We start from the raw sequence: 21,849 nt of genomic DNA on the forward strand, positions 1-21,849 counted from the left end.
ACCTTTGCTGGTTGTAAAGGCATCTAAATAGGTCCCTTGTAACCTTTGCTGGTTGTAAGGGCATCTAAATAGGTCCCTTGTAACCCTTGCTGGTTGTAAGGGCATCTAAATAGGTCCCTTGTGAACTTTGCTGGTTGTAAGGGCATCTAAATAGGTCCCTTGTAACCCTTGCTGGCTATGGTTGAAAGGGCACCTAAGTAGGTCCCTTGTAACCTTTGCTGATTGTAAGGGCATCTAAATAGGTCCCTTGTAAACTTTGATGGTTGCAAGGGCATCTAAATAGGTCCCTTGTAACCTTTGCTGATTGTAAGGGCATCTAAATAAGTCCCTTGTTAACTTTGATGGTTGCAAGGGCATCTAAATAGGTCCCTTGTAACCCTTGCTGGTTGTAAGGGCATCTAAATAGGTCCCCTGTAGCCCTTGCTGGCTATGGTTGAAAGGGCATCTAAATAGGTCCCTTGTAAACCTTGCTGATTGCAAGGACATCTAAATAGGTCCCTTGTAACCCTTGCTGGTTGAAAGGGCATCTAAATAGGTCCCTTGTAACCCTTGCTGGTTGTAAGGGCATCTAAATAGGTCCCTTGTAGCCTGTTCTGATTGTAAGGTCATCTAAGTAGGTCCCTTGTATCCTTTGCTGGTTGTAAGGGCATCTAAATGGATCAGGTGGTCACACTCGGCAACTTTATTGATAGCGTGTCAACGTACCCCTACAGCATGGATCGTTGTTCACAATATCAATCACTGGATTGTCAGGTCCAGATTTGACTATTGATATGCTATCTTATAGCAGGAATATTGCTAATGGCGGCTTTTAACTTTTCACAATATAGACAGGGCCAAGGCTATTGAATCTGCTATCACATATTGAATGCCTCTTCAACCAGCGACTGTCATTTTGCTTGTGCCTTAATAAGTCCCCCTTAAACTTCATTGTGACTGTTGGGCATTTTGGCTTCCAGGAAGTCCTTCTGTTACCGCCGTCTCTCGTTCCTGTCGTACAAGTTCCAGCTGCATGGCCTGCTCAATGAAATGAAGGAGTCCGCTTCTCAGAAAGAGGTTCCCCACAGAGACTTCTACAACATCAGAAAGGTCAGATCACACTTTGATTTATCGGGACCTACTCAGAGACCCATACTTGTCTGCACCAAATGTCAGAAAAAAACTCATAAATCTAAATTAAAAATTTCCCAATTCAATTTCAATATTCCCAATGCTGTTATATATAACTACATGTGACAACTTCATGGTGGTAACTTGTATTTCACTGATAAGGCCTTTTATATCTCATAAATAATGAGAAAAATGCTGACTTTAAAAATAGAAAATACAGTTACCCTGCTTATTTTTTTTTTCCAATGTATTCAAATCCAAAAGTGAAAAGCACATCAATGGGAGTTTATCAACATGAAGTTAGAAGGAACGGTTGCGGGCTTAATTAACAGTGTTGTGGCAGATTCTGATATTGTCAACGAAATGTGTGTGGCAGAGAAGTCAAATATATGGCATGCATGTTGAAGTCGACATTCCCATACGTTTCTGTACGACTTTCACTGTAAACACACATATATTTCACTGAAAAAAACGAGCTGTATCAGCTTCCTCTTCCAAAATGCAAGCATTTCGTATATTATTGACATGTCAAAAGTTCTGTACTAATCTTCCCCAAGAGAGGTAAGTTCAATTTGTGATAATTTTTATTTTGACCATCGACATTGCGAAATGAAAATAGGTAAATAATAATAATGGGATAGTGATTTTTTTATTAGACCACCAGGATTTCTTTTCCTTTTAAAACAACTAATAAAATATAAAAAGCCTAAAGGGCCCAATAAAGAGGAAGATGCTTAAATGCTCAGTTTTGGGGTTGTGAAAATATTTCTTAGTTTCGGAAAATAAAAACTTTATTTTATCACACAAAAATCTGGCTTATCACTTGGGTGAGATCTCCTTGGAGATATCACTGCAATGAAATTGAATGACAATACTTTCAGATCATTGTGACCTCATTGGGTACCATGATGTCGCAATCAAATGACATCTCTTATCTCTCTGCAAATGAAGCTGGTTAGGCATACTTTTTACACTCAAGACACTGGTTATTACTGTTTGCAAACTGAAAAAAACTAGACGAATGATTTTGGATGATAAGAAGAATGAAACCTGGACTTGTGTAGATATATTTCATATCAAAAGACTCTTGGGTGTCACTTGGTGTCTAATCTTAGCTAAACTGATAACATGGAGATTCTGCTGCAATTTGTTCAGCATTCACTGACTGTCAACTTTAAGATAGAGGATTCAAATACTAATGCAGAATGCCTCAAAAGCCCTGTGAATCCCCTTAATTTTGAACACTGCAAGATGTAGCATGAACTGTTGAGTATGAAAAGGTGTGTTAGGGTACATGTATGGACTTCAACTTGTGTATTTGCTATAGACACTACGACTGTGCAGACTGCCTTGTATTGCTGTGTTACTGATATCAAGGCCCGCAGACTCACAGCCTCTGTGTGTTTTAGGTGGACACCCACGTACATGCCTCCTCCTGCATGAACCAGAAACATCTGTTGAGGTTCATCAAGAAGAAGATGAAAACAAGCGAAGATGAGGTTGTGTGTAAAGACAGGAACAGCAAACTGATGACCTTGGCTGAGGTAAGACATGGAGCCAAGAGACGTGTGTGTTCCACAAAGGCAGCGATAGAAACTAACAGTTTTATTCCACCAGTCCTTATAATGATACCATACAGCAAAACCCTAAAAATGGCAAATTTCTTCTAGTCCTTATGACAACATGGCTAAACACATGTTTCTTTTTCACAATATTTTATTATTTGATCTTTATTTGACCTTTGCACTTTGACCCTGCTCCTAAATTATCTCAAGATGCATTTTCTCACTCTGTAAATGTCGTCTCCGCAGAAACCAAGACCAATGAAGCTGAAATTTCCCTGCCTATTCCCTCCAAATATGACACCCTAATTTGTTCAGGACCTCACTATTTTAAATTTTGATGTTGTTTTTACCTATAAATTACAATGCCTGTTAAACATATCTGTGATACATTTGAGAACTTTTTTTCTCCACAATCAATTATAGACAAAAGTAGTCCATCATAGGATCCAAAATGTTCCAAAGATTTTTTTCAAATTTGGTCATGATATAGAAGAATGATCATATCACGAAAAAGTCCTAAAACTATCTGTCTCTTGAGAATTCACTGATAAATCTGCTCATCTGAGGATTGTTTAGGAAGGACCAGTGACATTCCTTTGTCAGCTGCTACTGATGATAGTAATAATTGATTTCTCACCCTGCTCATGTGTAGTATATTGAAATGACGGTTTTGAGAGATCATAATTTAAGTTCAATCGTTTCTTGTGTTTTAGGTGTTCAAAAGTCTCAATCTGACAACATATGATCTAAATGTGGACATGTTGGATGTACATGCTGTAAGTATATACACAAGGAACTCCTCACCTCAATTAGCAGGGATGAGAATTGTCCTCGGGTCTGATGAATTCAGTGGAGACCCCTTTGTGATACATGTCCTTACAATATATGAACAAATCATTTATCATCCAAAACTGGCTCCCACAGGAGATATCGCTTGGATGAGATCAAGCGTTATCTACACTGTAGATATCGCTGCAATGAAATTACATCACAATGGTTTGCAGACCATTGTGACGTCACTGGTTACCATGACGTCACAATCAAATGACATCACTAATGGCTCTGCTACGGAAGCTGTTTTCAGTACTTTTTACACTGAAGACACTGCTAATTACTGTCTACAAATTGAAAAAGTTGAAAGAATGATGTTGGATGATAAATAAAATCTCACCCTCGCGTCTTTTGATATCAAATATATCAACACTCGTTGATATATTTGATATCAAAAGACATTCGGGTGAGATTCTCTATATAGTCCCCCAGACCAAGTCTAACTTTCAGTGTTTTATTTCAGTTTTCAACTCTGAATAAGATGTTTTGTTGTAGTATGTTAGCATTACCAATTTACCGTCATGCTACAAATATGAAGTGTGAGATATTTTTTTTATAAATGATAAAAGGTTAAAGCATATGGGGACAGTCATCAAACTATCTCTATATGCAAACCTGATATATTGTCCCTGTCCTCTGTTCTCTACCACTGGACATTGCTATTTATAAGATTGCCACTGGTTGCATGTGATGGCTTTCAAGAATACTGGGGGGCTCGGGTGACCAAGTCGTCTCAGGTACCATTATTCGCTGTGCAGAATTGCATCCCCTGGAAATGCTGGAAACCTATGATTGTGAGTTTGAATCCCGCTTCAAGCTGATTATGTGTATGGGTTTGTCAGCACCATACCCATGCTCGTGGGTTTCACCGAAGTGGTGAGCGTCTGAGACATACATCACTTCAGGCTTTCATACCACATAAAGCTGACACGCTGTGATATAACTCGAACACTGTTTAAGGCGGTGTTAAGCCTAACTCATTCACCCACTCTCTCAAGAATACAGTGTGATAGTTTATCATGAAATCTGTTTGATGTTCATGTTAAGCTTCAACTCTGAATGGAGCAAGTGACACTTAAGACACTGGGGGGATTCTGGCTAAGAATTGATCCCAACAACCTATGCTGGTTTAACAGGTGACCAAATGGATTGGGTGGTCAGATGCAGGGACTGGGTTGATGCGTGTCATCGTACCCTGACAGCATGGATCGTTGCTCACAATATAAATCACCGGATTGTCTGGTCCAAACTTGGTTGACCCGTGAAGATCCGGGGTAGAATAGATCTTCAGCAACCCATGCTTGCCATAAAAGGCGACTAACGGGATCCGGTGGTCAGGCTCACTGACTTGGTTGATGCATGTCATCGATCCCAATTGCGTGGATCGATGCTCACAATATAAATCACCGAATTGTCTGGTCCAAACTCGATTATTTACTGACCGCTGTCATGTATCTTGACTATTCTTGAGGTCAGTGTTTAACCACAAACAGACAAACGATAACTGACATGTTTGACTTCTCTGCATTTCAGGACAGAAACACATTTCACAGATTTGATAAGTTCAATGCCAAGTATAATCCTATTGGTGAAAGTCGGTTGAGGGAGATTTTCATCAAAACTGACAACTACATCAATGGCAAATACTTTGGTCAGGTGATAAAGGTAGGTGTCATGTTGTCAGTCATTGGTATATAGTTTTAAAGCCATGTACAATTGTAGTTTTGAGAGTGGAAGTGCAGCTCTCTGGGCAATATTTCATTCAAATGTACGACTCGGTGAGAGTGGAAGTGCAGCTCTCTGGGCAATATTCCATACAAATGTACGACTCGGTGAGAGTGGGAATGCAGCTATCTGGGCAATATTTCATACAAATGTACGACTCGGTGAGAGTGGGAATGCAGCTATCTGGGCAATATTTCATACAAATGTACGACTCGGTGAGAGTGGGAATGCAGCTATCTGGGCAATATTTCATACAAATGTACGACTCGGTGAGAGTGGGAATGCAGCTATCTGGGCAATATTTCATACAAATGTACGACTCGGTGAGAGTGGAAGTGCAGCTATCTGGGCAATATTCCATACAAATGTACGACTCGATGAGAGTGGAAGTGCAGCTATCTGGGCAATATTTCATACAAATGTATGACTCGTTGATAGTGGAAGTGCAGCTATCTTGGCAATATTTCATGCAAATGTACGACTCGGTGAGAGTGGAAGTGCAGCTATCTGGGCAATATTCCATACAAATGTACGACTCGGTGAGAGTGGAAGTGCATCTATCTTGGCAATATTTCGTACAAATGTATGACTCGTTGATAGTGGAAGTGCAGCTATCTGGGCAACATTCCATACAAATGTACGACTCGGTGAGAGTGGAAGTGCAGCTATCTGGGCAATTTTCCATACAAATGTACGACTCGGTGAGAGTGGAAGTGCAGCTATCTGGGCAACATTCCATACAAATGTACGACTCGGTGAGAGTGGAAGTGCAGCTATCTGGGCAATATTCCATACAAATGTACGACTCGGTGAGAGTGGAAGTGCAGCTATCTGGGCAACATTCCATACAAATGTACGAGTCGGTGAGAGTGGAAGTGCAGCTATCTGGGCAATATTCCATACAAATGTACGACTCGGTGAGAGTGGAAGTGCAGCTATCTGGGCAACATTCCATACAAATGTACGAGTCGGTGAGAGTGGAAGTGCAGCTATCTGGGCAATATTTCATACAAATGTATGACTCGGTGAGTGTGGGAATGCAGCTGGAATGCAGCTTTGAGGGCAATATGTCCTACAAATGCAGGACTGAGAGTGGAAATGCAGCTATCTGGGCAATATGCTTAAGAGGAACTTAGTACTATGACTAATGCAGCCTATTGTCTATCTCTTTGTGGAGCAGAGCCCAGGGCTCTATGCCATACAAGTGTGAAAGTGCAGCTATCTGGACTGTATACGGTACAGTGCTCCATAGTATTAGGTGTGACAATACAAGGAATTGTTCATTTAACCAGCTGGTTTGGAAACATGTTATTGCAATTATGTATATTAAGGTTCATACATGCTTGAAAAGGCCTTGAATTTTGAGGCCCCTCTTCATTTTAATGTCAACCTTGAGAAGGCATTGAACACTACCCAAATAGCTTGAAAAGCCTTGAATTTGTACACTGTGACATACTTGTCAGTAAAAGTAAGTGATAGATCTGAGTGCCAAAGACCATGAAGAAATCATGATAGACTTAATAAATATGTAGATATTTTGTCATGTTCATTCTTCTTTTTAGGTATTACAGCATATATAGTTTGCTGGATTTATTAAAATATTGACAGACTAAGGCTACTAACCCACCTAAAAAAGCCTTGAAAGAGACACATGGAAGCTTTGAAAAGCTGTGAAAAGGCCTTGAAGTTTAATGTTCCATACCTGTATATATTAATTGTCTTGAACTGTAAGCGAGTAGTTAAAGGCACCGTGAGAATACCACTGATTTCTCTGATCTACCTTGACACGCAGGAAGTGATGAGTGACTTGGAGGAGAGCAAATATCAAAATGCAGAATACCGTCTGTCTATCTATGGGCGGAGTCGAGATGAGTGGGACAAGTTGGCAAAGTGGGCGGTGGAGCATCGCGTTCACTCAGAGAACGTCCGATGGCTGGTGCAGATTCCCAGACTCTAGTATGTAAAACTTACCTTTGCTTTCATGGTTTGAATATTCATTGATTGACAAGTGTTACAAGCAAATGAAAAGTGAAACATAATTGTGAAGTGTGTCTCTGATATTCCTGTCATTATATACTTCCTAGACTGCAATAGTTTATGATCATGTGGTCATATTTGAGAAACGTGTTGTATGGATGTTGTGAATGGTTGTAACTGTTGTATGCATGCAGGCTGTAAGAAGCATGTTTGTGTTGATGTTGTTTCTTGTCACACACTAACACATGTTGCTGTTTGTGACACAGTTACACATGTTTGACCAACTTCTTCATCACACCAACTTCTAAATACCACTGAAAGAAGTTACATATGTGTTGAAGTTTCAGTTGTGTATCACAGCTGAGACAATGTTTTGTTTCACTCATTGACACATGTTGTTTCTTGTCACACCGTAACACACATGTTGCTGTTCATGACAGAGTTGCACATGTGTTGAAGTTTCAGTTGTGTATCACAGCTGAGACAATGTTTTGTTTCACGCATTGACACATGTTGTTTCTTGTCACACCGTAATACACATGTTGCTGTTTGTGACAGAATTGCACATGTTGAAGTTTCAGTTGTGTATCACAGCTGAGACAATGTTTTGTTTCACACACTGACACATGTTGTTTCTTGTCGCACTGTAACACACATGTTGTTGTTTGTGACAGAATTGCGCATGTTGAAGTTTCAGTTGTGTATCACAGCTGAGACAATGTTTTGTTTCACACACTGACACATGTTGTTTCTTGTCACACCGTAACACACATGTTGTTGTTTGTGACAGAATTGCACATGTTGAAGTTTCAGTTGTGTATCACAGCTGAGACAATGTTTTGTTTCACACACTGACACATGTTGTTTCTTGTCGCACTGTAACACACATGTTGCTGTTCATGACAGAGTTGCACATGTTGAAGTTTCAGTTGTGTATCACAGCTGAGACAATGTTTTGTTTCACACACTGACACATGTTGTTTCTTGTCGCACTGTAACACACATGTTGTTGTTTGTGACAGAATTGCGCATGTTGAAGTTTCAGTTGTGTATCACAGCTGAGACAATGTTTTGTTTCACACACTGACACATGTTGTTTCTTGTCGCACTGTAACACACATGTTGTTGTTTGTGACAGAATTGCGCATGTTGAAGTTTCAGTTGTGTATCACAGCTGAGACAATGTTTTGTTTCACACACTGACACATGTTGTTTCTTGTCACACCGCAACACACATGTTGCTGTTCATGACAGAGTTGCACATGTGTTGAAGTTTCAGTTGTGTATCACAGACAATGTTTTGTTTCACACACTGACACATGTTGTTTCTTATCTCACACTGATGCATGTGTTGTTTCACTCTCAGACATGTGTTGTTTTTTGTCACATGTGTCACTGACACATGTGTTGTTTCACACATTGACACATGTTGTTTCTTGTCTCACACTGACACATGTGTTGTTTCACACATTGACACATGTTGTTTCTTGTCTCACACTGACACTCGTGTTGTTTCACACATTGACACATGTTTCTTGTCTCACACTGACACGTGTGTTGTTTCACACATTGACACATGTTGTTTCTTGTCTCACACTGACACATGTGTTGTTTCACACACTGACACATGTTGTTTCTTGTCTCACACTGACACGTGTGTTGTTTCACACATTGACACATGTTGTTTCTTGTCTCACACTGACACATGTGTTGTTTCACACATTGACACATGTTGTTTCTTGTCTCACACTGACACGTGTGTTGTTTCACACATTGACACATGTTGTTTCTTGTCTCACACTGACACATGTGTTGTTTCACACATTGACACATGTTGTTTCTTGTCTCACACTGCCACACGTGTTGTTTCACACATTGACACATGTTTCTTGTCTCACACTGACACGTGTGTTGTTTCACTCATTGACACATGTTTCTTGTCTCACACTGACACATGTGTTGTTTCACACATTGACACATGTTGTTTCTTGTCTCACACTGACACGTGTGTTGTTTCACACATTGACACATGTTGTTTCTTGTCTCACACTGACACATGTGTTGTTTCACATATTGACACATGTTGTTTCTTGTCTCACACTGACACATGTGTTGTTTCACACATTGACATATGTTGTTTTTTGTCTCACACTGACACGTGTGTTGTTTCACTCATTGACACATGTTGTTTCTTGTCTCACACTGACACATGTGTTGTTTCACACATTGACACATGTTGTTTCTTGTCTCACACTGACACGTGTGTTGTTTCACACATTGACACATGTTGTTTCTTGTCTCACACTGACACATGTGTTGTTTCACTCTCAGACATGTGTTGTTTTTTGTCTCACACTGACACGTGTGTTGTTTCACACATTGACACATGTTGTTTCTTGTCTCACACTGACACATGTGTTGTTTCACACATTGACACATGTTGTTTCTTGTCTCACACTGACATGTGTGTTGTTTCACACATTGACATATGTTGTTTTTTGTCTCACACTGACACATGTGTTGTTTCACACATTGACACATGTTGTTTCTTGTCTCACACTGACATGTGTGTTGTTTCACACATTGACATATGTTGTTTTTTGTCTCACACTGACACATGTGTTGTTTCACACATTGACACATGTTGTTTCTTGTCTCACACTGACACGTGTGTTGTTTCACACATTGACACATGTTGTTTCTTGTCTCACACTGACACATGTGTTGTTTCACACATTGACACATGTTGTTTCTTGTCTCACACTGACATGTGTGTTGTTTCACACATTGACATATGTTGTTTTTTGTCTCACACTGACACATGTGTTGTTTCACACATTGACACATGTTGTTTCTTGTCTCACACTGACATGTGTGTTGTTTCACACATTGACATATGTTGTTTTTTGTCTCACACTGACACATGTGTTGTTTCACACATTGACACATGTTGTTTCTTGTCTCACACTGACACATGTGTTGTTTCAGTGATGTGTACCTCAGCAACAAGCTTGTGAAGAACTTTGAGGAGATCTTGGAGAATGTGTTCCTGCCTCTGTTTGAAGCCACCAACAACCCCAAGAGTCACCCAGAACTACATGCCTTCCTGCAATATGTAAGTGAAGAGAATGCCCTCTTCCAGAGGAACCCTGTGGGGTTTCCAGGTCAGAACACATCCCCAGCAACCTATGCTAGTTGTAAGAGACGACCAAATGGATATGGTGGTCAGGCTTAGTGATAGTTAATTGCGTAACCCTATGGCTTGGATCGTTGCTCACAATATTGATCACTCGACTATCTGATCCAGTCTCCTCACTGTTTTTCCCTGAGTTAACTATTTGCAGGTCAGGTACATAGTATTTCTACCTTCAGTGTAAAATAACACTTATCTGATTAGGCTTCAAGAAAAGATTGATGCGAGTTAAGTTTTGAGGTTTAAAATAACTCTCCTTCAGGTGACGGGCTTTGATTCTGTGGACGATGAGTCCAAATCTGAGCACATTGTGTTTGACAAGGACACGCCCCTTCCACAGGACTGGAAGTCCGAAGAGAACCCCCCCTACAGCTACTACCTGTATTACATGTATGCCAACATAACAGTGCTCAACATGTTCAGGAGGTGAGGAACACACCATCAGTTTACCACAACCCCACACATTCACACATTCTCATTGCCTATGATGATCTTCATGCATGTTGAGCAAAAGAATTGGCCATGTGAATAATATAATGGTTGTAAGCAATATGGGAATACATTGATATGCCACTTCTTTTTTCCCAGAGAAAGGACCAATCATAAATCAAAAGCAGAATAAATCTATCATCATGACCATGGCCACTACCAATACATATTGTGTTGTCCCACAAAATCTGCAGAATCAAAAGGAATTTAGGTCATTGTAAGACACTGTTGGTGTTAAATCTTTTTTTCTCACCAGTTTGCCCATAATTATCTGCTGCAGAGTTGCCATCTACCTTATAGTAGAAGTGATAAACCACAAGATTATGTCATTAGTTCTTCCTGAATTTTACCAATCTAGTTCTGGCAGACTTATGATAATTTTGAATCCTGGATGGTGAACCCCCAACTATTCAACAGAAGTAGTTGTCAACAACTTTTCCTACGTGTCCTTTCTGTCCACAACATAGCAAATGATGGCAGGAATTGACCAGACTGAGGCACTCTCAAGTGAAATTTCTTTAACAGATTTCAGAAAAGAATATCAAAATGTCAGATCAAAACAAATCCTTCAGCCTGACACAGGAACAGAATCTACTTGCTAGCATTGAGCTCTATTCAGTTGGTATTTCATTGAAAGTCACTATTCCATGTATGGATAGCAGAGGTGCATTAGTTCCACCATGAAATGCTTTAGAGTCAGCTAAGGTGTTACAGCTTTGATCTTGTTTGTTTCCATTTGCAGTGAGCGAGGGTTCAGCACCTTCAAATTTCGCCCCCACTGTGGTGAGGCCGGCAATGTGACGCATCTCCTCGCTGGCTTCATGTTTGCTGAGAGCATCTCACATGGCCTGGTTCTCAGGAAGGTTGGTCCTCAGGGATTTACAGGACAGAGAATCCTTCATCCTATATGCATATCAACTGAAATAGGACGCAATATTAAAATACAGAGTGCAGAAAATTACTGTTCATATTTCAGAATGAATGCTTCAATTTCATAATTATTTACCATTGAAAACAAATTTCTGTACATAATCATTTGAAAAATTCAATACATAGATTTGTTTTTAATTGGCTAACTCAATATAAATTTGTAACTAACAGCCTCTGAGGATGTGCAGTCTTACATCACTTGCAGTAGAGTGCTGTATTGAGCTTTCAACTCTCTAGGACACCCATTTTGTAGCTTTGGACCCAATTTTTTAACCTTAAAAGTCAATAGCTTTGAGTCTCCAGGACAACTCTAAAATATATCAGGTAAATCACTGCGTGTACTAGAAATTCAGACAACATGGGAAATCTCCTCTAAAGATTAAACAAACAGACATTCTCTTTTGGCAATATCATCTTAATATTATACACACACTCATGGATGTGATATAAAACGTCATTACCAGAAAATATCCATTTTGGATTTTCCTCCGAAACAGATTCCATTGGGAGTATAAGGGAGAAGGAACCTATGCTTGTCCTTAGGGGCGACTTAATGGATTGTGTGGTCAGGTTTGGTGACTTGGATTATTGCATGTAATTCATCCAAATTGGATGGATCAATGCTCATGATGTCAATCACTGGATTGTCTGGTCCAGACTCAATTATTTACAGCCTGCCACCATAGAGCTGGAATATTGTGGTGCACTACGTTCAACAACAAACAAACAATACTCTCCATCTCTCCATGTTGCAGGTGCCAGTGCTTCAATACTTGTACTACCTAGCTCAGATTGGCATCGCTATGTCTCCGCTCAGCAACAACTCTCTCTTCCTCAACTACCACCGCAACCCACTTCCGGAGTACTTGGCTCGAGGCCTCAACGTGTCCCTGTCAACAGATGATCCTCTTCAGTTCCACTTCACTAAGGTCAGTGTCGAGTTGATTCGTCCTGTCATCATTCTTAGGTTCTTGGACAGAATTGAACTTTCTTGCCAAATGCAGGAATTACAGAGGTAAATTAACTCTCAGTACTTCAAAATTGCTACAAAATGGAACTGAATGTGTGCCCCTCTTTCACTAGTTTTGTGTTGTGTGCAGGAACCGCTGATGGAGGAGTACAGCATTGCAGCCCAAGTGTGGAAGCTCAGTACATGCGACATGTGTGAAATCTCTCGCAACAGTGTTCTACAGAGTGGATTCCCTCATTTGGTAAGCACAAAGACGTAGTTTCAGATTTCATATTATCTGATCGACCAGGTTATTATATGTATGCCATGACAATTTTATTGATGTTTAGTTTTTTACAGATGGCAAATGCATGTTTAAACTGAAGAAACTATAAGCAGCGGTGTTAGTTCATGTGGACTAACTCAACTAAAGTTATGATTGTGTAGGGGCGGTCGGGTAGCCTAGTGGTTAAAGCGTTCGCTCGTCATGCCGAAGACCCGGGTTCGATTTCCGACATGGGTACAATGTGTGAAGCTCATTTCTGGTGTCCCCTGCCGTGATATTGCTGGGATATTGCTAAAAGCGGCGTAAAACCATACTCACTCACTCACTCACTATGATTGTGTATGGATGGTGTGGAGCTTTCCTCAGGCTATCAACCACTGGTTCATCTGGTCCAGATGGTGTACAGATGACTCGGCTACATCTGGAGAGATGCTGACAATTAATAATGGATCGTACAGACATATGATTGGAGAATTATGACAATTAAGTAATTTTCACAGAAGTTCTGAAAAATGTCATAATATATTTCAGAAAAGTCAGAAATCCAAGCTGTCTGTAGTCTTGCTATAATGCATGTATGGTCAGTGCACTAAGGTTATCCTGTTGCAACTGGACACATTTTTCCATTAATTCACTCCTGGTAATGAGAACAATGTAATGAAAAAACATGATAAAACCCAATACAGTTGATCTGAAATTGAGAAAGTTGTCTTTACATGTCTATGTACACGAATCTTATTATATATAAGATAAGATAAATATTTGTTTCCCATTTGGGAATTCTTCTTACTTTAGAGCATCAGAAATTTAAAGGGGATTAAACAAATACACATTTATAACATGGAACATACAATATTTAGAGGTTTAAGGTTTAACGAAACAAATCCTGCAGACAATGAGTTGGAAAGTTTATGTTACACAAGGATGTAACATTTGTTTAAAAGTGATATTCTTACTGGATTAAAAGAGGTCTTGGATTGTTAGATTTACCTTTCAGAATGAGATATCTTCATCCAGATGGTAAAACAAAATTAGGCTAAATTAATAACGTTCTATGGGTATAAAACATCATATTTCATCAACAGGTGAAACAGCACTGGCTCGGCCCTAACTACACCCTAGAAGGCGTATCTGGAAATGACGTGAGTCGCACCAACGTCCCCGACATCCGTGTGGCCTACCGCTACGACACACTGGTTGAGGAGCTGAGGTCCATCTGTAGGGGGGCACTGTCCTTTGATCAATCCTCCCAATCCAGCAAGAAGAACTCAGTCAGCAGCTAAACATAAGAAGACACGAATGAGGCAAATGTGTCGGGTTCTAGATAAGAGGGTTGTGAAAAGTTGATTTATCATCCAAAACTGGCTTCCACAGATTATATCCGATGAGATCATGTGATATCTCTCTCCTTGGAGATATTTCTGCAATGGAATTGCATCACTCTGCTTGCTGACCATTGTGACATCACAATCAAATGATGTCACTAATCTCTCTGCCACTGAGGCTGGTTAGCTATCTTTGTACACTCAAGCGCTGGATATTACTGTTTACAAACAGAAGAAGTTAGAAGAATGATTTTGATATCAAATATATCCACATTCAGTGATAAAAGTTCACGAGGCACGAGGTGAGAGTCTCTGTTTTGATCTGAGTAAACAAGTTTGCAGTCACAGAATTATCTAGATATTGCACAGATAACCCTGGGACAGCTAATGGGTAAACCATCATATGACTGCAGGTGCAATGGGGAAGTACAAGTCTTGTGAAACAGTTAACGTATATATATGTGCCACTTATTGATATAAAGATGACTTGTGAACATCAAATAGGTCAACATGTGTAATTTGATGGAATAATGTTTACGTGTCAATCATTATTAAAATCAGATCTTAGTTCTCGCTACCTCTGAACAAAGATCTGAGAACATCCCATTTATGGCCATGTTTCACGAACTTTGACTGACAAAAGAAATGACTAACATAAAATGCCTCAAAGGATACACATATATATATCATTTCTGTCATTTCTGAAACTGTCATTTCTTTAATGTTAGTCTTTTATGTTAGTATGTCTTGCAGCCAGTAACTGTTGTTTGGAATGCACCATGTTAACACATTTCGACGCTCACTTTCCCAATCTGGTAGACGATGCTCTGATCGATCGGGTTAAAGGTAATTCTGACGTGACCTGTAATGGGATGTCCTTAGATCTTTGTTTAGTGGTAGTGAGAAGTAAGATCTAACTTTTACTGAGGTGAATGTGTAGAGATGTCATTCCTACAACTCTTGAAACATTTTTCACTGTGTACTTGCAGTCATACAGACATACAACTGTGTGCAATAACAACTCAGATGCATACTCACAAATGTACACAAAAATACATAGCATCACAGTATGCAACATCACCTCTAGAATGCTGGAGAGGTTTCAGAATTTGGTCATTAATGAATTTTTGTAAGGAACCTTCGTTTACTAAAGCTATGCGTATTTCCATTGAAGTCATTGAAATCCTCAGATTATCAAGTTTCAAGCTCTGAAGCAATTTAGAACATCAAAATTATGTTTGTATATGGAAAGAAATCAATAGTCCAGCTACCCAAGTGAGAGCAGACATCAGCTTAAGTTGTCTGAGGGTAGTCATTATTTTATCTTCCCTTCTACATACTGTGTAATCCGGGGGCACGGGTGGCCCAGTCGTCTAAGGCGCCGCGATTCGCTGTGCAGAGTTGCGTCCCTTGGGCACGCCAGAATCCCGGTTCGCCCCAATTATGTTTCTAGGTTTGTCAGCACCATACCCGTGCTCGTGGGTTTCAGCGAAGTGGTAACTGTCTGAGACCTGCATCACTTCGGGCTTTCCTCCCACATTAAGCTGACACGCCGTGATATAACTGGAATAATGTTAAAAGCGGCATTAAACCCAACTCACTCACACTACTGTGTAATCCTGAAGCTGGTTCATACATACTGAATAAATACACTTTCATGAGTGCGCAGCCAACTATACATTCATGCACATGTTAATGTTAGCACACTTGTGTTTTGTTACTGTATATATTGAGTGCTTAACATGGGGAGTTCGCTCGTCATGCCGAAGACCCGGGTTCGATTCCCGACATGGGTACATTGTGTGAAGCCCATTTCTGGTGTCCCCCGCCGTGATATTGCTGGAATATTGCTAAAAGCGGCGTAAAACAATATTCACTCACTCACTCAACATGGGGATAAAGCTTAACCTTGGACTTTATACAATAGCCAAAATTAATTAGTGATGCCAATGATTACAAATGTATTCCATTCTGTATCAAATTATCAATGTTCCAGAAAGTTTACAAATTAATGTTTGGGCATATGTCAATCTAACAACGGTAATTTTTAACAGCATAAGATTATGTGTTTCATCTCTATATATGGTAGAAATCAGTAATTTGTTTGTGGCATAAACAGCTCTTGTATTGACCTAAAAGAATTATGAAACTAGAATATATGGAGGTGTGATATCCAGGGATGAGAATTTTTCCCACAGATGATGTATTGTTAAGAGTCACTTTTGTAATTCTTGTAAAGTATGCAGATCTGATAGAAGAATGACAGTAACAATTTGTGTCTTTATTGAGTGAAAGAAATGACTTACTCAGCCTTGTACAATAATTTAAATAGAAGGTAACGATCTGCCTTTTAAGAGAATAAGATCTACCCGATTGAGAAATTGTATGAAGATCATGTTCAGGTTGTACAGAATGTGATGGAGGCCACTCTGTGTGATGTGTAAAAGGCTGTGCCGTTTCTTCAGTTAGAGAGTGGCAGGGTGTCATATCGGTTATGTTTCTAGGCATTGATGACTGATTGTCAACCTGCAAATCTATTTTCCACTTTGGTCATGTTATAGGGGAATGTGATGTCAAATGTTCATAAATCCTGAAAATGTCCAAATGCCATTTGTTCGTAATAAAATTCCCGACGTGTGTGATTCCCACAGGAAACAATGTGTTACTTCCAAGGGTTTATTAACCATGTTTATAACATTATTTTTCTACCTCAGTATTTTCGATTTTTTACATTATTGATTTTTTTTCAAAGAAAACAAGTGGCAGAAATAATTCCTTTTTGAAGTGAGCCTAACTGCTAACTATATAGTTTGTTCATACACAGGAATATGCAGCTGTATTAAACAATGAATTTTTATTGAGCAATTTTGGTCAATATAAATATATATAACTCTACAGGTATTCCTGTGATTCAAAGAGACAGTGTTAAGTTTTATTCCCTTTTGAGTAGTGTGTTGATTGTACTGGTCATTGTAAATAGGAAATGGAATTGAGAGAGAAAGAAGTTACTTAATGAAACAGATACTATTTATTGAACGATAGTATGGTGTGTTTATCTGTTGGAGGGTATATATTTACCACTTAGATAACTTGTGCAAATAGTACCATGCTATATTTTGTTGATGCCTAGTGCCACGTGTTAGTGGTTGTTCAATACATGTGATTCACCCTATTCTTCCATGTTTGTGATACGGTGTACCTTTAATTGTTATTGGATTGTTACAGTTAATGTTTCAAACCTACGAATGAAAGATGTTAATCGTGATGGTAATAAAGACAATTTTCACCGTTGACAGCGTGGTGGCATCATCAGTGCCTCGTTCTGTGAAGGTGATGCAGTGTTTCAGACAGGAAGTAGTGAGATTGGACAAATAATCATTTAGCTGCTAAGTCATAGCTACTGCATATCGCTGTAATAGGTCCCCAGTAAGACAAAAACCAGAAGTAGCATCAGCTGGTGAAAATGAACAAGAATAGTTCTTGGATGGGTGACAACCAGTGGTTTGACTCCCTCATATGTCCATCCCTCTGGTTTGTCTGGTTCAGTAAGAGAGTTGTGATGAAATTATAAACTGTTCTTTCTGCATGCGGTAATTGAGAAATAACTCAAACCAGTTGATTTCGAATTGGGAATCAATCAGCTCTTTGTTTTAACTTCCAGAACCAACATACTCGAGCGATTTCTCAGATTGTTCTATGATTTTGTAGAATGACCTACAGGTACTTCAGTGTTAATTGGCCAGAATGAATGGCCAGTGAATTCTTAGCTCAGAAACCATTGCAACAGCAATTGTATGTAGTCTTCATAATTTTTTTATTTTAATTGCAGAAAGTTGGTCAGTAGACTCATTTCATTACAGATAAATTTCAAACAACAGTGTAACGTCATGGCTGCCTTTTCAGGTCAATTTAAGCATAACGATGCATGCTTAAGAGATTTTTCTTTAGTAACCAAAGCATGATCCGCCTTAATGTTTAGTTGTCCAGTCTTGCAACAGTCATCCAAATGTAACTGGAGTAAATACAACACAGTTATGTTAAAAACTGATTACATGTACAGTCTTTGATTTCCCAATGATGAGATTGCTGGAGCCTTAGCTCAAGTGGTATTAGAAGGTCGCAAAAGTGATTTTGTTGGAAGTGTACATGTATATGTTTGTGTATATGGGTTCGTATAGGATTATCCTCTATGTGGGGATGATGTTGTGTTTGTTGGTGAGATGGGCAAGAATTCTTTTTGTACCTCACGTCTGATGGACATCTGTCCTTAGAGGCGTTGGGGGCCGGTCTGGCACAGTCACCTAAGACACCACAATTCGCTGTGAAGACCTGCGTCCCTTAGGCATACCAGGAACCTGTGATTGTGGGTTTGAAGCCCAGGTTGCCCCGATAATGTTTCTAGGTTTGTCAGCACAATATCCGTGCTTGTGGGTTTTCACCAAGGTAGTAAACGTCTGAGACCTGCTTCACCTCAGGTTTTCCCCACATTAAGCTGACAAGCTGAAAGTTAACTAAAATAATATTGAAGGCTGCGTTCAACCAAACACACTCACTCACTCCTAGAGGTGTTATTGTGAGATTTGTGTATTTAGATTTCATATTGTGAGTTTCCAGTTCATCAATACATCTCAACAGCTTGTATTGGTTGCAAAAATCACTGCCTACAAGATGCGGATGTTTTAATGAATTTCCAATATATGTTTGTTCATTCCATGATAATCTTCTGTATGATATTAATCAGTGCCTAAGACAAGTATGAGCACTTTACTTAGAATCAATAATATTCAGAGACAGTGTTTGTTTGCTTGACTGAATTGCATTAGTATCCTTCTCATAGACTGATGAATCTTATTTTTCAATTCGCTTTCCATATTGTATTTCCCATGGTTTTATATATAATAATCAGTTTGTTCAAGGAAAACAGAACATGCTTCATATCAATACTCCTACCATGTTTGTTTCTTTGTCTCCTTAGGCATAGCAGAAACCCATGATCATCAAACCTATGACCTATGAATCTTTGCCATGATTCTGTTTCTAGGTTTGTCACATGCTTGTGGGTTTCACCTATCAGGTGAACATCTTAGCACCTGCACCACTCCTGGCTTTACTTCCACATTAAGCTGACACACCATGATTTAACTCAAGTACTGATTCAAGTGGTGTTAAACCCATATTACTTACTATCGATGGAAAATGTAATTACTTATTAGCAGATGGGTATGGACGAAATACTCATTCAATATTTTTTCTCAAATCTGTTCCTTAGCTTAAACGTCTCTGTGTTACACATTTTAATGATTTGAAAATGTTGGTATAGATTTCATAATGATGTTACCTCATACATACTTTGCAGCTTGTGCCAAAATTCATATATTTTACCAGCTGTTTTACTGTGTCATACTTTCGGGCTCTCTTAAACAAATTAATTCGGCAAATTCAGCAAGACGTGCTTGATGGGTTTTCAGGCAAGTGATATAAGGCACATTTGTAAAGACCCCTTGGAGATACAACTACAAATTAAACATTGATATTTTGTTAAAACAATGTGTTAGACAGAAGCAAGACTTCAAATGTACTACTACTGAATTAAGTACATGTGCAGAAATGAGAAATTCGTTAATACCTGGCGGTCTGTCTCAAATTTACTCTCATGACCAGCGTGTTTATTGTGGGTATGTTGGTATTTCTGTTGTACAAGTCTAGTCTAGTCTTTCTCCCAGTCAAGAGACTTAAAAGCTCCGTTGTCACAAGTTATTAGTATGAAGATATATGTCTCTAATTTGTTGTATTTAAGTATTTGCTACTAGAGAATCAATGTTTCAGAATTTCTCAATTTTATTTCCATTCCAGATAGTCTTGAGTATGTTAGCATATATGTATATTACACATGATTTATCATTTAGAAAGCATATTTCTCTGCTTTGATGGTGCAATTAAAAGCCCTTCACATTTTTTTAGTACAGCTATCAAGACAATATTTGTTGTTTCCAAATTCTGTTATGCAGTACAAACTTGGGAATGTTTTTGTTGTTATGCAAGAGACTGTGTTGTTGTTTCACTAACACATCACTTTCACTTCTATTGTTAAATTGTTTGATAGGCATTATTTAGAACAAAACGTAGAAGTTGATGCATGACAAGGTAGACACAATTTTATGGATAACAACTACTTTAATACTGTAAAAAGCCATGTTTCGGTATAAATCCTTATATCCAAATGTCTTGCTTGACAACAGTATAAGGATCTATACAGAAACGTTGCTTTTTACAGTATTAAAGAAGTTGTTATCCATAAAATTGTGTCTACCTTCTATTGTTAAGCTTCATGGCGTGAGGTTCAAACTAGCCTAGTGCACCTGGGTTGCTATTAGTCATTGTAGAACTGGTGCATTTGGACAAGTGTGCTTATGAGTCATGACATTATTTCTTATTTTTTATTTATGGGGATTCCAGGGTGAAATAGACCATTGACCATTGCTTTGTATGAACCCGCGAGATGAGGATCATGCTATGATTGTCCTGGTCTGTTTCTTGTCATCTTACCCTGATGTGTTTGTTTGTTGTTTAATGCCACACTAAGCAATATTCCAGCTGTATGGAAGTGGTCTCTGAAGAATTGAGTCTGGACCAGACAATCCAGTGATTGACATCATCAGCATCGATACACACAATTACGATGCGATGACATGCATCAACCAAGTCAGCGAACCTGACACCCGATCCCGTTAGTCGCCTCTTACGACAAGCATGGTAGATTTTTATGACAAGCATGGGTTGCTGAAGACCTATTCTATCCCGGATCTTCACAGGTATCTTACCTTGATGGTACACACTAGTACTTTGCCTGGTCTTTCTGGAATATCAACAGGCGGCTGTGGGGTAACTGGAATACTGCATTGAACAACCTACCCCCATTGAACAACCTACTGGACTCAAGAGTCACCTTTGTGAATATCAAGCTCAAGATCCACTCAAAGGTAAAGAGTGTGTGGCAGTTGTCATCTTTCTACATTTTGACTCCTTAATTATCACAGTAACCTTTGTGGATGAGTTGACCGCAAACAGATAAACTTGGTCACAGATGTCTGTGTTTTATCAGTTAGGTAAGGGGAACGTTCACCCCAACATTATATTATGCTTTTATTCATTTTAATTTAGACATGTTTGATGAATCTATCGATAGATTAGCATTATTCAGATTGTTCCAGTTTGGCTACTGTTTTATGTATATTTTATAGATGTGTGCAGTGCTTCCAAACTTATGTTTTCTATTGTTTCTATGTTTTGCATTTAGTGTTTATTGTGTTTATTTGAAGTTTTAATTATTGGTGAAATATAATGTTATATCACCTGTGATTTTATGTCCAATGTAAGTCATATCAATTGTGGAAATTAAAAGTTATACAAGATGTCTTTTTTGTCTGTTTTCATTATATTCATTTCAGTGTTCTGTTTATCAGTCAGTG

General features: G+C 39.0%; 1 protein-coding gene across 4 annotated transcripts in view; it reads left to right on the top strand.

The window, feature by feature from the left end:
* Positions 1–15,793, top strand: part of LOC139477126 (AMP deaminase 2-like) — a 67,318-nt gene extending 51,525 nt beyond the window's left edge. For all 4 annotated transcript variants that reach the window (XM_071259677.1, XM_071259678.1, XM_071259680.1 and 1 more), the window contains 11 exons: positions 960–1,089; positions 2,520–2,654; positions 3,389–3,451; positions 5,040–5,171; positions 7,024–7,187; positions 10,197–10,323; positions 10,664–10,827; positions 11,633–11,753; positions 12,576–12,749; positions 12,921–13,031; positions 14,141–15,793. In XM_071259677.1, the coding sequence (XP_071115778.1) occupies positions 960–1,089; positions 2,520–2,654; positions 3,389–3,451; positions 5,040–5,171; positions 7,024–7,187; positions 10,197–10,323; positions 10,664–10,827; positions 11,633–11,753; positions 12,576–12,749; positions 12,921–13,031; positions 14,141–14,338 (1,519 nt within the window). In that variant the 3' untranslated portion in view covers positions 14,339–15,793. The remainder of the gene's footprint in view (positions 1–959; positions 1,090–2,519; positions 2,655–3,388; positions 3,452–5,039; positions 5,172–7,023; positions 7,188–10,196; positions 10,324–10,663; positions 10,828–11,632; positions 11,754–12,575; positions 12,750–12,920; positions 13,032–14,140) is intronic.
* Positions 15,794–21,849: the final 6,056 nt, after the last annotated feature.

Source organism: Haliotis cracherodii, unplaced genomic scaffold (assembly GCF_022045235.1).
Source record: "Haliotis cracherodii isolate W230 unplaced genomic scaffold, xgHalCrac1.p SCAF_31, whole genome shotgun sequence".
NCBI classification, from domain to species: domain Eukaryota; kingdom Metazoa; phylum Mollusca; class Gastropoda; order Lepetellida; family Haliotidae; genus Haliotis; species Haliotis cracherodii.